We start from the raw sequence: 16,358 nt of genomic DNA on the forward strand, positions 1-16,358 counted from the left end.
TAACTGAGTCAGGTTTGTAGGCCTCCTTGCATGCACATGCTTTTTCAGTTCTGCCCACAAATCGGATTGAGATTGAGGTCAGGGCTTTGTGATGGCCACTCCAATACCTTGACTTTGTTGTCCTTAAGCCATTTTGCCACAACTTTGAAGGTATGCTTGGGGTCATTGTCCATTTGGAAGACCCATTTGCAACCAAGCTTTAACTTCCTGGCTAATGTCTTGAGATGTTGCTTCAATATATCCACATAATTTTCCTTCCTCATGATGCCATCTATTTAGTGAAGTGCACCAGCCCTCCTGCAGCAAAGCACTCCCAAAACATGATGCTGCCACCCCCATGCTTCACGGTTGGGATGGTGTTCTTCAGCTTGCAAGCCTCACCCTTTTCCCTCCAAACATAACGATGGTCATTATGGCCAAAAGTTACATTTTTGTTTCATTAGACCAGAGGACATTTCTCCAAAAAGTAAGATCTTTGTCCTTATGTGCCCTTGCAAACTGTAGTCTGGCTTTTTTATGGCAGTTTTGGAACAGTGGCTTCTTCCTTGCTGAGCAGTCTTTCAGGTTATGTCGAAATAGAACTTGTTTTACTTTTGATATAGATACGTACTTGTCTAGCTGTTTCCTCCAGCATCTTCACAAGGTCCCTTGCTGTTGTTCTGAGATTGATTAGCACTTTTTGTACCAAACTACGTTCATCTCTAGGAGACAGAATGCATCTCCTTCCTGAGCGGTATGATGGCTGCGTGGTCCCATGGTGTTTATACTTGTGTACTATTGTTTGTACAGATGAACGTGGTACCTTCAGGCGTTTGGAAATTGCTCCCAAGGATGAACCAGACTTTAGGAGGTCCAGTTTTTTTTTTTTTTTTTTTTTCCTTTTCTTTGAGGTCTTGGCTGATTTCTTTTGATTTTCCCATGATGTCAAGCAAAGGGACATTGAGTTTGAAGGTAGGCCTTAAAATACATCCACAGGTACACCTCCAATTCAGTACACCTCCTATCAGAAGCTAATTGGCTAATTGCCTAAAGGCTTGTCATCATTTTCTGGAATTTTCCAATCTGCTTAAAGGCACAGTTAACTTAGTGTATGTAAACTTCTGACCCACTGAATTGTGATATAGTCAAATAAAAGTGAAACAATCTGTCTGTAAACAATTGTTGGAAACATTACTTGTGTCATGCACAAAGTAGATGTCCTAAATGACTTGCCAAAACTATAGTTTGCCAATATTAAATCTGTGGAGTGGTTAAAAAATGAGTTTTAATGACTTCAACCTAAGTGTATGTAAACTTCTGACTTCAACTGTGTATGTATGTGCATATGATACAGCTCCGGAAAAAAATAAGGGACCACTCCAAACGTTTCTTAAATCAGCATCTCTAAATGTATGGCAGACATTCCATTCCAGTGTCTGTTAAATTCTTGCTTGAATTTTGGAGCCAGGAGTGGCATAAAGTCACCCAACAACAATGTGAAAGACTGGTGGAAAGCGTGCAAAGACACATGAAAGCTGTGATTGAAAATCAGGGTTATTCCACCAAATATTGATTTCTGAACTCTTCCTAAGTTAAAAAAAATAGTATTGTGTTGTTTATAAATGAATATGAACTTGTTTTCTTTGCATTATTCTAGGTGAAAACACGGCATCTTTTTTGTTATTCTGACCAGTTGTCAGTTTCTTCTGGAAGAAATGTTGTTTGTAGTTTATAGAATAAAACAAATGATAATTTTACTCAAACACATACCTATAAATAGTAAATTCAGAGAAACTGAACATGTGGAGTGGTCTCTTAATTTTTTCCAGAGCTGTGTGTGTGTGTGTGTGTGTGTGTATACATATATAAAATAACTGCCTTTGAATAATGAGCAATCAAATTCTTTCCTGAGCTGTATTAGTTCATTCTGTTTACAGATACAAATTCAGTGCCATTATTTGCATCTTTAAAGATCATACCGAGATGTTCTGTGTGCAGTTTAGCCCCATAGCCAGTTTTAGTCTGAAATGACAAGCTGTGCTGGTGAATACTGAACATAATTAATTTTTTTTTTTAACATTTAAGAACAAACTTTAATATAAGTATTTTTTTAATATAAAGAAATTACAAATGAAAAATGAATACCCCTATGTTTTGAAGTAGATATCTACGCAGTACATCAATCTGGCACATGACAATAAAAAAAAAAAAAAGTACTTAAATTGGAGCAAAATTAAATTAAAGATCCACCCTTTAGCCCACCTATGAGCCCTTACATCACTTCAATAAGTACAAAAAAAAAAAAACTGTTTATACTTAAATTATCAGCTTTATTTGACAAGAAAATATGCAAATATTTCAAAATTCAGTCTTCAAACATTTAAGCATGTTAGTGACTTTAAACAAGCATGGCAAGATATTTTTTGATTTCTATTTTTGGCTGGTTTCTTAATTATAATTATTATTATTATTATTATTCTTATAATGATAACAAAAATACATGTAAAAAAAAAAGAAAAAAAGAAATGCTTCTAAAACTACTTGTACCACAGAAAATAATTTTATGGGCTCAGACATGAAAAAGTGCAACTTAGAATAAGTAATTTTCTATTCCGTTTCATAAAGGTCCACACAAACAAGAATATATTGGCTCCCCTTGACAACCATTAAAAAAAAAAAAAAAAAAAGTGTATAGCAGCAATTGCTATTATAATGTACACTGATCGAGAAAAAACAAAACAAAACAAAAAACAGGCAAACAAGGTGATCAACAAAAAGCACAAAAATATTCACTTCAAATAAAGTGTCATAAATCAAATGCTGCTTTAGTGTTTTTCGATTGATGGTAGAGCAATAAAGAAAATCCATCTTTGTATACTAATTACGTTTTTGCAAAGGGAGGCAAGTAAATGAAAAAAACAAAAACAAATAGTACAAAAGGTAAGTGTTAAAAGTCTATGCTGAATAACCATATTTTGCACTAGGGGTGTGACGATCCATTGAGCCAATAACCAACGATCCAATGTTATCGATACAAAGCGTAAATATCAAAATAGATATTTAAGATGTACCTTTATTTTAATACTCATGCCAGCCACGTCTGTATGCATTTCCGTCAGTCGATGAAGCAACCTTATTACATTCATTTAACTTTGAGCACTAAATATGTTTTTCATGTGGGACACAGACAATTTTGAAGCCAAATTGTGCTCTGCTATCCGTGTGGCGTGCGCACGCGTCAACCGGGCTTCCTGCGAAGTGTGAGCTCTCTTGACAGGATCAGCGTGAGCACGTCAACCAGTCACTCCTTAAAATGTGAGCTCTTGTAACAAACGCAGAGCGGCTCACATGCACGATTAATTCGGGCTTCCATCGATATCATTGCTCATGCAACCCATTTGAATTTTACATGAGAATTTGCTATTTTAAAGTACAATGGAGCTCAACCATGTGAAAAATATTGACAACGCTGACATTCTGAACAGCACTAATGAGGGAAAGAGAAACACCTGCTCAGCTCCAGCATCAGTTATAAGACTTTACACAGCTACACATCAACACCTTTACTAACATTTATCCCAGTTAACTGTAACAGAATCTTTCATTACAACAATGGAAGTTGTAGCCAAGAAACCACGGATAGCACGGATAGTTGGAAACAAGTCATGGGTTTGTAAGTATTTTGAATTAGACTAAACTCAAAAATAAGCGGTCATATTTTTCAACATCTGAAGTACCTTATTTTGTTGTGGATGTCACAATGTGGATACAGTGAGCTGAATAAAATAATCAAATTATATTTTCGTTGCATTTGAGGGCAGAACATTTTGTGTAAAATAGGCACATAATATTGGAATATCGATCGCAGGGCCCTGAATCCAATTGTATTGCGGACTTTGAAGTATCAGCAAATATCAGAGCGCAGGCAAAGAGAATCGATTCAAGATCGTATCGTGATGAAACGTCCGGTTTACACCCCTATTTTGCACATTTTATGCAGCAGCGCAAAGATAGTAAAAGAATAGCTCACCCATTACTTACCCCAAATCATGTCGTTCCAAACCCGTATTACTTTTTCCACCATGGAACACGAGGAGAAATTCTGAAGAATGTACTGGTCACATACAATCATACAAGTTTGGGACGGCAAGAGGGTGAATGTCGACAGAATTTTCATTTGTGGGTGAACTATTCCTAATTAATTTCTGAAAAAGTTCAAGCAATGTGACTGCTGCTCTAGTTAGTTAGCACTCAAGTATTCCAAACCGCTGTTAAATAAACTATAAATTCTTCATCCTGCTGCTCAAGATAAAATTTCTCACAGTGAAGAAACACTTCACACTTAGAAAACACTTAGCACATTGTTTTGCAGGCGAACAGAAGTGCTCTAGTGAAAGGCAGGGGTGTGTTTAAAACTCCACTTTACATGCTGGGAAGGTCTCGTCCTGCATTGCCACAGTGCTGTTGCTGCCCAGTACTGTGATTCCCAGATCTCTCTGGAGCTCATGGGTCTCCTGGTACCAGTCATGCATTGGCAGCGAATCATAGGTGGGGATCAGGGTAACCTGTGGGTGCAGGGTAAATCACAGTAAAATTATTGGTTAAGAGATCAAAGTGTCAACAGTCAGTCTTTTGTGTGACCGTCAACCTCTGTAGGGACTGGAGCATATTAAAAGTGGCAGAACTTGATGGTAATGCTGGATGAACAATCCTAGAGATTTTTCAAAAGGTTTTGTGAGGGCATGATGAACTGTAAAACATCACAACACTAACCTTCACATCAGGCCAGGATGCTTTACCCTCTAAAAGAGAGTCTAGAATAGATCTCATGACGGTTTTCTTGTGTGGCTCAGCTCCACTAATTATATAGCAGGATGAGCGTAGACGCCGGAAAAACTCCACATCAACAGTGGGAGCTGCTGAACCAGAAGGCAAATATGCCAGGTCCAAATAGACTGGTACTGAACTTGAATTTGCAGAACCTGTAGAGACAAGAAACAACAGAGGGAAAATTGGTGGGTAGTATAGGAATATGATCCGAGTTGGATTCACTCTGATATCAATTCTCACATTATCAAATATAGTACATTGAAACTCAAAGTTCACTGAGCAATTTCAGAACTAAAATATAACTGTTTGATGCTATTAATTTGTTATACAATATTCTTTCATTCTGAAGTGTGTAACTTTTGCGATGTTAAAATACTTTGCATATAAATCTGGGATGGAGATTTTAACGTCACAGACAACTACAAGTAAGAAATTTGTAATCCGATTATGTCAAAAACTAATGGCTAGGTTAAAGTTAATTTTGCGATGTGCCTTTATGTCGCACACAGTCGAGCACTCTAGTCTTTCAAGGAACACTGTTTTGACAGCGAGCCTGTACAGACAAATTTGACATGCACACAATGTTTGAATTGTGATTGATTTAAGTACCGTCAACTCCAAGTGCATATGCATAGACACAGAAAATTCATGTTCACGGAGACAGTCTGTGCACAATGTGCTGATGACACAGACTATGCGTGATATGTAAGGGCATACCAAAAATTAGGTATACTTTGGCCTTAACACGGTGGCTCTGTGGCGCTAAAAATATTGCTTAGTTTGTTTGAGCTGCCCGACCGTCCACACACAGCAACACTGACTTAACCAATGACATGATTATCTGGCCGGGACTATCCGTTCGATTATTGGTAGGCGGGGGGACAATTCAGGACAGCTGTTTGAAAACAACATGTTTAGTCGAATAGTAAACATTAGGGCTTTCACGATTACTCAATTTAATTCCATAAAAAATTCCTAGATTACAAAACTGCCAAATCGAAAACAAAGCTGAAGTGATGCAGACACAGGCCATTATCAAAGGTAAAACTCAACGTAGGAACACAGAGAACTTTTTTACTGAATAAAGCTGCAAGTCTGTATGCTGTCACTCAAGGCTCTATGTGAGCTTGCCGTTAAAGCCACAAAGATGCGTGTCTCGTGCCCTGCAGACACAATATGTAACAGGCTTACATGGGGGAGTAACTGCTAGTCTTTGCATTTGAAATTATTAACAGTGTTTACTCAAGAATGAACTGAATGACAAAAAATATGACAGTAAAAAAAAAAACATCAACAACCATATGAAATAGCTTTTTTATACCAGTAAACTACTAACCATGAATCTAACATCCTCATTTTAAACAAGATTTGTGGGCCAAAATTCTAGGGCCGTTTTACCATATTTGACTTCTAAACTGAAATGGCTAGATCATGTTGAACTAGTTAATGAAAAAGGTTGGGGACACCTGGAATAGCCAATGTCTGTCAGCTTGAGTTATACACAGTTTTTAAATTATAGGTCTGCTTTGAGTGTCTGTTGTCTTTAGATATTTTTTGCACATTCGTTTTGTTGTTGTTATTCAATTGAAGAGTTCATCAAAATTTAGATAATGAACACATTTCAGCCAAACATGACTTTGACAAAATTATGCAAACTGAGATAATTAATTTTACAGATTACTTAATTAATCGTCAGAATAATCGTTGAAGTACTCAATTACAAAAATAGTCATTAGTGAAAGCCCTATTGTAGACGTAATTAAAATTGCTTCAATTTGGCTTTGCCACCCAGCAGAACAAGAAATAATCAATGATTGGTTGACAACATCCTGAAGGCACTGTATAGACACACATTTAAGTTATTTCTGAAAAAAAGCACAATGACTCACTGGAGGAGGACTTTAAAGGTGCTGGTCTAGATCCACTGATGGCACTGCGGGATGCAGGCCTGTTGTCCAGACTAGATGTTACTCGAATGGTTCCACTGGCAGATGCCTGCATAGCAGCCTTTGTCTTCCCACTCTGTGTTGTGATATTTGCAAATGCTGTCTTAGTTGACATATTTGCTATTTTCTTGGCATTTGACGTTACATTCTTGGAAGATCTGCTTTGACCATCAGCCTCTGGGTCAGCCATGCAGGCACCAGGCTGAGGTGGCAGTGGAGGTAAATCTTTCATTGGAGCAGGTGGAGGGTCTTCAGAGGCATACTGGGAATCACAGTGGAACGAATGACTGCTGGGATGGTCATGAGGATGGTGGGGTGGAAACATCTCACCAATGTCTTCATCAGATTCTAAGTCCTCACTAATTGAAGGACACTCTCCAGTGGCTGGTAGGACATCAGAATCAGAAACTGAGATCAGAGAGACACTAACAGAGGACGTTGTGGTCTCTTGACTTTCAAGTGACTGATGATCACTATTATTGCATTGGTAGGGCAATCTAACTGGCTCCTCAGAAAGGTCAGGACTTGGGTCAACAATCTCAGGAGACTGTCCCTGTTGGTTCTCCAGAGATTTGTGATGCCTGAACTCACAAGGTGAGACCAGGCATAGGTCGACATCATGTGGAAGCATGTCACTCTGTGGTCGAAAGGTGTGATTTTCTGATCCATCATATGTGTGGTTACTATTAGATGTTTTTAAGGGCAAGGACATTTCTGTTTTTGAGTCAAGGTCTGCTAAATGTCCATTAGTGTAGTGCATCTCCTCTTTTGATGAGTGACAAACAGGCACTTGTTCAAAGGAAACCGAAAAAGAATCATCTACTTCAGTGGAGTGTGGAGAGCCAACTTCCGCAGGAAAGGAAATAATGCTTGGAGAGGCATCAGGCAGAGTATCCTTTAGAGACAGTGATGAGAGAAAGCTTGATTGTCTGTCTTGTGAGGATATGGAGCTGTTTTCCAAGTTGATTTTAGAGCCACCTCCTATAGCGTTCTTGTGGGAACCCATCTGATTGTCTTCACTGAGACCAGACATCCTAATTCTCACACCACTATCCTCACCAGAGATTTGAGCAGCATAATCAGGAGAATAGGGGAAAGGGGTATGCCCTGCACTGTTCTTTCCAGAGTCTGTAGGAGAAACTAACTCAAAGGTTTTGTCATCCAAGCTTTCACAGACATCCTCTTTTAGGCATCCATCATGCTCTGTTGGTGTGAGATCAAAATTGACACTTTTCACACTCTTTGGAGTCTTTGCAAGCGGCGAGGGAGGTTCAATAGCATTGTCTGAACCAGGAAGACCATATATACTCCGAAACTTCTCTGGACTTTCGTCCGACCCTATTTTAGAGCCATTCACCAGCAAATCACTTTCAGTTCTTGAATTCAAATGGTTGCCTTCAACATTCTGCAGTGGCTCATTCTCCATCCTCAACTTTTCCAATCCTGTGGTCATGTCCTCGGGTGTAGACATCTTTGAACGATCTGCTACAACTTCACTTGCTGATTTCACATTGCTGGGATCCTTTTTATGTGGCTTTGGCTTCCCTTTGGTTAAAGCATCCTTTTTGGGGACCATCAAATCTTTCTTTAGTGAACCACTCTTCCCCATTGATGTTCTAGAGTCTGCATTGCCTGGCAAAATTCCAGTGGCTTTCTTAACATCCTTACCAAGAGTTTTGGTTGTTTTTTTGTCTTCTGGTTTGACTTCTTTCTTAATATTAAATTCAGTTTTAATTTCTTTCTTGGGCTTTGCACAAATATCTTTTTTCAAGGGTTCTTTCTTTTTCTCAAAATTATCTTCTTTCTTTGCAACACTACTTGATGGCCTGTCCGCTTTCTTCTTAACTTCATTCTTTTCTTCTTTAGCAGGATCTTTCTTTGTCACTTGTTTTTCAGGCTTAGGTCTTTGCTTGACATCACCTTTTGGCTTTGCTTTTTCCTCAGCCTCTTTCCCATCTTTTGGAACAGTATCATTAGTGGATTTGGTCATAGGTTTAGTGTCTTGCTTTTTCAAATCTACTTTGTTTACCTTGTCTTTGAGCGATGCACTAGCAGGTCTAGATTCTTTGGAAACACTCTTAAGACTTTCCTTGCTCTCTGCATGCTTTGGCTGTTTACCCAATTTAGACGCCTCAAGATCCTTTAAACTAACCACTGGGTGCTTGAGGAAGTCTAGATGTTTTAGCTTCTCCAACCCATCAAAGATCTTAGATTCTGGTGTGCACCCAGGAAATAGAACGCGAATGATCTTTTCCCGAGGATTAGACGGATGCCATACCAACAGAGCACATATGGAAACCATGCAAGTTAGAGGGATTTCTGAGATTTTTACATTAGGCCAGGTTTGCAAGAAAAGCTCTAGTTCTTTGCTACCTTTGACTGGATTGAGTACAAAAAGCTCTAGTCGACCTACTCCCATCTTCTGGAAGAGAATTGCTGGCTCGATAGCAGGGCCAGTTGAGCGACTGAGCTGTTCTGGAGACATCGACAAACTTTCTAAATGCTGTAATGTTAGTGCAACCTGATCACAACTTCGAAGAACCCTGGGGTCACTCTGAAATGTTTTAAATCTTTCTGATGCATTGAGGAATACAACCCCTATTTCTGGAGAAATCAGATTCTTTTGCCAATCTTCACTGATCTGCGATCCAGCGGACTCCTCTTCCTGTTCAGCCACTTTTCTGTGAAGAAGGCTGTTTATACCAGGTAGATTATCCACACCAACATGGGTGAGCAATACGGAGTCAACTCTGTCTAGATGTCTCACCAGTTTCCAGAAACAGGAACGTGGATCAGACCCTCCATTGACCAAGACATTAAAACCATTCACAGCAAAGAAGGCACTGTCACCTCTTCCCCCAGGAAACACATAGCAGCAGGGACGGGACAGTTTCAGGAAGCCCACTGTACTAGGCGGCACAAGCAGATTGAATGGTGACTGAGGTTCGAGAGACTCTGACAGATACTCTATGAACTCTTGAAGGCCCTCCATCTCTGGCAGCACTAAAGAAGGGTTGGTTTTAATTTCGATAAAATCTTGCAAATTATGCTTTTCCAACTGATAATTTTTCCACATCCCAGTTTTGGGGTAGCTCAGAGTTAGGCTGGCTTTTTGGGTAGGGTCTGCAGAGCTCAGAATATCTCCAATCTATCCCAGGAAAAAAAAAAAATCTATTAGTAAACATATAATTTAAAATCTTCAGAACATTTAACAAGCATTAATGTGAATTTGAGTATTTAAAAGGACAAACATTCAGCAGAAATTAAATAAGACAACAAAATGACAGACCTCTTCATCTGAAAATATGTGGATGAAGTCATTTAGAGAAAAAGACCCTGTTTGTAACACAAGGTCTCCTGTCACTTCAACACACTGTCCAGCGAGAATTAGCAGCTTGTGAAGAGACATATCAGATATTAGCCGACGAACCTATGGAAATAAAGAGAAGCATGCAGATTTGCAACATTTGTTACACTTAAATGGGATCATGTTCAATGATACAAACAGTACTTAGCACTGAATTTAAGACCCTAACTCTACAACCGAATTTTAAGAAGGATTGTAAGAGGGAACTTGCTGCAAGGAATGTGTCAATACTTTCCTGTGTTTACATGGTCTAACGTCGAGTAAACACCAGTCAAATACCTATCATATATTTGTTAGAAGGAACTACAGAGGACAAGGAACAGTTCTGGAACAGAGGATGCATGTGCAAATTAATTGCAGGGTACAAGTCCAATATTTAACAATGAAGATGGATGAAAGTATATTGTAAGATCAGTTATTTGTATATCAAGCAAATATAAATCTACCTTCAGTTAAAGATGAAAATCAGATATACTGTCTGAAGCCTTATTCAGACAGAATGTTGTTCCTTAAGGAGAATGGGTATGTTTGTGTCTCACTGAGGTTATTTTGTGATTTTAATTCCATCCGAATCAAAACACAATTTTGTTTTATAATCTCAAGTTTTACCTTTCTGGGTAAAATAACAGTTGGTAGTTCAAGTACTCCTGATTTCCCATTCAAAATAAAAAAGACAGAGCCACTGTAAGAAGTAGCAGCACCAGATAGGATCCTCATCATATTTTCTTCCCTCAATTATATACAATGTTATAATTATATCAGTATATCAAGTCTAAATATATGACATGTATATGTAAAGACACAAGTCTTATTTCAATATGTTTAGTGACACGCGAATCCAGAGCAGATGATCTTTCGTAACCACACAATTGTGGCCCACATCCACAAAATTGCCACTCTTACCTTAGAAATACTACAGAGATCATAATCCCTTTCAAATCAGTACATGAAAATCACAGACATCCTATGTTAAGCTTTACAACTCAAGCATAAAAAAAATGAAAAAAATAATCCCCTCCAAATAGTGCTTAAGCATATATCTTGATCTTATTCTTTAGTGTGCTGCAAATAAGAGCGTGCTTGGAGACTCACCTCTGAACAGACTAAAGCATGAGATGGGTTAACTATCACCTGCGTCATGAGTAAATCTCCATTGTGCTGCAGTGTCTTCTGACCTGTGGATAGGGAAGATAAGTGGTCATTCAGAAAATTAATAAACTGACAGGCGACAGGAGTTGGAGTCTGTATTGCAACATTTCCAGCTATCGTTCCTCCTCCCAATAATAATGCCACAAATAAAAAAAAAGTACATATAACATTTTTAGATGAGAACATAGACTTAGCACATACTACGTGCTGCAGATGGGTCGAGCAGGAAGGACAGAGAATGTGGCTGCATTGATGCTTGCTGGGAAACTCTGATCCATTTACTGGATTACAGCACACAGCATAGAGTGGTACCTGGAGTTAAATACGCCCCGTGACTAGATTATCAAGTGAGACAATCAGAACTCATAGCTTGAAGGCCACCACCGCCGCAGCATTCAACTTCTCCAAAAAGTATCTGGACACTTAAGCAACACTTAATATCTGAATGTCATTGTATTAAGCCAGTTGTTCTCAAAGTGCCCCATTTTCAAATCTTGTTCTCTTTCACACAGATTTGCTTAGGTGACAATACACACAACATCCAATACATTTAGCATTTCAACTGTTTTACAATTTAAAACCTTTTTGTGAAAAACTTAGTGTTGTTTTGCTAGAAAATTGTGTTTGTGCTATATTTCTTTAAAATAAATGCCAAACGGCTTGCTTTTTAATTATATAATGCAAAGATATTCACACATTTTAAGTGTGACTTTGATTGGATTTATTGTTCCAGAAGGAAAGGTTATACTTCCTAAAAAATTGTTATCATTTATGGTGACAATATCACTTTTAAACTGTGGATTAAGTAGTACAGGATGTTGAAGAGGTCACAAAAGGATGTTTAAGACTGGCTGCATTACATGTTCCTGTCTCTTCTGCACACAATGAGCAAACATGAGCTGAGGGTAATTCTAGTCTTCAGCCTTTGCAGCAGGAAGAGGTGAAAACACATGGTAGGAAGCATATCTTTCTTTCCTGTATGAAACAGAAAGCTGTGGCATCTCTTCAAACCTCTATCATTCACAGAACAAGTGGAGAAACAATATCCAGCGATCCAGACTAACATAAAAGCATTGCATTGCAGTTTCTTCCCATCTACCCCACAGTATCAGCATAAACCATGACCATGTATTATTGTGTTTGTGCCTAGAGAACATATTTTCTAGAGAACCCTCCCTTGCTGGCCTTCACCGGCACTTTGATCTTATCAAGCAGCAATTATAGCAGTTGCAGATGTTCCCCTGTCCGGCATCAAAACAAAGCAAACTACTGTGACACAAACAGCAACCGAGCTCTACAGAGCAGGTCCATGAGGAAGACAAATACTGTATATTTTAATATATGGCAGATGAAGATAACAGCCCCATTTTTATTGATAACATAGCTGATATTTGGGTATTTTGAGAGCCGACTGTCTGATTAACAAAAGTGGTCATTCTATCTAGTGTCAGATCCAAAATTTACTGAAAGTCTTGTCAATAGATAGTGCACACTAGGGCTGGGCATCCATAAAGATTTCCAGATTTGATTCGATTTGAATTCAAATGCTATCAATTTACTCCCAATTTGATTTCATTCAATTCTGATTCATTTGGGTATATTTAAGTTATAATGTAAATTTTCCTTACGTATGAAAGAAAATCTCTCTCAGCTAATGCTGTAAATTATACAAGAGACCTTTTAATTTGGTACAATACAAAAGAAGTTAATTTTACAAATTAAACAAAAAACAGGGTCCAAATTATGCAGTTTAATTGCTGTTTATTTAACAGATATCATACTTAACACAACCAAAGCTGAAGTAACAACTAAAAAAAGTAAAAGATCAGTCTTGGGTTTTTAAGAATGGTTATCGAGATCATTTACACGAAGATCATGATTAATTGGAAAATGGTGGTTTTTACCCAGCCCTTTCTGTTTTCAAATATTTCTTAGTGAACTTTGAGCTACTGCGTAAAATGGGTGTCACTAAAATTCATCAATTTTGTATACATATGAATTGTGATCATTAATTTTATTTATATATATATATATATATATATATATTAGTATAAATCGGCCATACTGCTCTCTTTTCTTTCTTTCCTTTTTTAACGCCAAGCCAGCTTCTATGGCTATATTCATGGCGAGGGCCAGTTTAGTTATTCAAGAGTAAAACAAAAAAAGGTGTTTAAGATTAATTTTTTCTAAAAACCTTAAAACAAAATTTGGATTTACTTGGTTAAAAATCCTTTTCAAAAGTGTCAGAATAATACAGGTTCCCCAAGTGTGTAGAAGCGTTACAGTCCAGTAAGACATGTATAATGGATAGTGGGCTCTGACAGGATGGGCACTTTGGTGAATTTTCTCCAGATAGTAAAAATTGGTGTGTGAGCCTTGCGTGTCCTATCCGGCATCGAGTGTAAGTGACTTGATCCCAACGATTATTAAAAGGGAATACGTGTCTTGTCGCAACAACAGGATTTATTTCCCATAATTTGTTGGTTAAACATTGATCTCATTCTGACTGCCATTTGTTTTTAGTGTATACGTTTATTGTTGGTTTTAGGTCTGTGAATGGAATAGAGCATTTTACTGGTTCTGAGGACAATGCTTCTTTGGCAGCTCTATCTGCTTGTTCATTTCCGGAGATTCCTGAGTGGCCAGGTACCCAGCAGAAAATAATACTAAAATTCTTTGATCCCAGAGAAGACACTTTGTTTAAAATCTTTACGATTGTTGGGTGATTGGTACTTATAGACTCCAATGCTTCCAGATATGATTTTGAATCAGTTATCATTAAAAACTTCAGTGCTAGTAATAAAGCATTTGCCTCTGCAGTAAAAACTGAACTTTGGTCAGGGATGCGGATGCCTTGACACAGTTCAAATCAAATCACTTTTATTGTCACACAGCCATATACACAAGTGCAATGGTGTGTGAAATTCTTGGGTGCAGTTCTGATCAACATTGCAGTCGTGACAGTGATGAGACATATACCAATTTACAATAACATCAAAATTAACACAACACAATTTAAACTGATGTACACATAATTACACTCAACAGTATACAAATAACATACACTGTACAGTATTCAATACGCACAATATAGATACACATTATTCAATAAAAAAAGTATATATAGTATATATTGAATGTACAGTAGGTTGTATTGTACTGTATTGACATTCAGGCTGTCGGTTGATAGTAAGTTGTTAAGAGAGAATATAATATAATAATAATATAATTTATGACAGTCCGGTGTGAGATATAAGAGTAAGAGTAAAAGTGCAGTGCTGATGTATTTGATCGTGGGAGATCAAGAGTTCAAAAGTCTGATTGCTTGGGGGAAGAAGCTGTCATGGAGTCGGCTGGTGCGGGTCCTGATGCTGCGATACCGCCTACCTGATGGTAGCAGTGAGAACAGCCCATGGCTCGGGTGGCTGGAGTCTCTGATGATCCTCCGAGCTTTTTTCACACACCGCCTGGTATATGTGTCCTGGAGGGAGGGAAGCTCATCTCCGATGATGTGTCTGGCAGTTCGCACCACCCTTTGCAGTGCTTTGCGGTTGTGGGCGGTGCTATTGCTGTACGAGGCGGAGATGAAGCCAGTCAGGATACTCTCTACAGTGCAGGTGTAGAACCATGTGAGGATGTGGCGGTTCATTCCAAACTTCCTCAGTCATCTCAGGAAGAAGAGGCGCTGATGAGCCTTCTTCACAATGACTTCAGTGTGGACGGACCATGTGAGTTCCTCAGTGATGTGGACACCCAGGAACTTGAAGCTGCTGACTCTCTCCACTGGTGCTCCACTGATGGTGATGGGACTGTGTTCTCGGTCTTTTCTTCTGAAGTCCACCACAAGCTCCTTTGTCTTACTGACATTGAGGGAGAGGTTGTGCTCCTGACACCAGTGTGTCAGAGTGTGCACCTCCTCTCTGTAGGCTGTTTCATCATTGTCAGTGATCAGACCTACCACCGTCGTGTCATCAGCAAACTTAATGATGGCATTGGAGCTATGTGTTGCCACACAGTCATGTGTGTACAAGGAATACAAGATTGGGATGAGAACACAGCCCTGTGGGGCTCCAGTGTTGAGGGTCAGTGAGGAGGAGAGGTTGCTGCCTATTCTAACCACCTGGCGTCTGCTTGACAGGAAGTCCAGGATCCAGCTGCACAGCGAGCTGTTTAAGCCCAGAGTTTCTCATCTAGCTTGGAGGGCACTATGGTGTTGAATGCTGAGCTGTAGTCTACAAACAACATTCTCACATAAGTGTTCCTTTTATCCAGGTGGGAGAGAGCAGTGTGTATTGTAGATGCAATGGCATCATCAGTGGAGCGGTTGTTGCGGTAAGCAAACTGCAATGGGTCTAGAGAGAGAGGCAGCACAGAGCAGATGTAATCTCTGAATAGTCTCTCAAAACATTTGCTGATGATGGGGGTCAGAGCAACAGGACGCCAGTCATTTAAGCAAGTTATTTTTGATTGTTTTGGAACAGGCACAATGGTGGATGTTTTAAAGCATGTGGGGACTACAGACAAAGAGAGGGAAAGGTTGAAAATGTCCGTAAAAACACCAGCCAGCTGGTTCGCGCACGCTCTGATGACACGGCCCGGAATGCCGTCTGGGCCCGCGGCTTTGCGGATATTCACCCGTCGGAAGGATCGGGTTACATCCGCTACAGAGACGGAGAGTGAACAGTTGCAACAGTTGACTTGTTGCAAAGGCTGCTGCCACTTGATTTCCAGATTTGGATCCATCTGTATATATTGGGATATGTTGTGGGAACACTGCTCTTATATCCAGGAATTATTGGTAAAATTCATTCGGATGAGTTTTTTATTTTTCGTTAAATCCAGATGGATTTTGGGCTTTTTGAGATCCCATGGGGGAATTTCACAAAAATGTGTCTGCTCCAGAATGTTTAGATCCACTATCAGATTCTCCAGATGGGTTTTTACACGTAGGCCAAATGAACGAATGTGACTTGGTTTTCTTTCATATAGTATTGAATGTTGAGTTGAGAAAACTTGTTTTCAGTTTGATTGCATATTGTAGGGTCAGCTTTAGGCGTCTGATTTCCAAGGAAAGTTCATTGGCTTCC

General features: G+C 39.0%; 1 protein-coding gene across 1 annotated transcript in view; it reads right to left on the reverse strand.

Annotated features, from left to right (window-relative positions):
- Window positions 1-2,067: 2,067 nt before the first annotated feature.
- LOC127438666 (microtubule-associated protein 1B-like) overlaps window positions 2,068-16,358 on the reverse strand; it is a 37,034-nt gene continuing 22,743 nt past the window's right edge. Inside the window, exons 3-7 of the mRNA XM_051694398.1 lie at window positions 11,215-11,297; window positions 10,045-10,185; window positions 6,699-9,903; window positions 4,753-4,961; window positions 2,068-4,544 (exon numbers count right to left, since the gene is read on the reverse strand). Coding sequence (XP_051550358.1) covers window positions 4,389-4,544; window positions 4,753-4,961; window positions 6,699-9,903; window positions 10,045-10,185; window positions 11,215-11,297 — 3,794 coding nt within the window. The 3' untranslated portion in view covers window positions 2,068-4,388. The remainder of the gene's footprint in view (window positions 4,545-4,752; window positions 4,962-6,698; window positions 9,904-10,044; window positions 10,186-11,214; window positions 11,298-16,358) is intronic.

The sequence above is a fragment of the Myxocyprinus asiaticus genome, chromosome 50 (assembly GCF_019703515.2).
Source record: "Myxocyprinus asiaticus isolate MX2 ecotype Aquarium Trade chromosome 50, UBuf_Myxa_2, whole genome shotgun sequence".
Lineage (NCBI taxonomy): Eukaryota > Metazoa > Chordata > Actinopteri > Cypriniformes > Catostomidae > Myxocyprinus > Myxocyprinus asiaticus.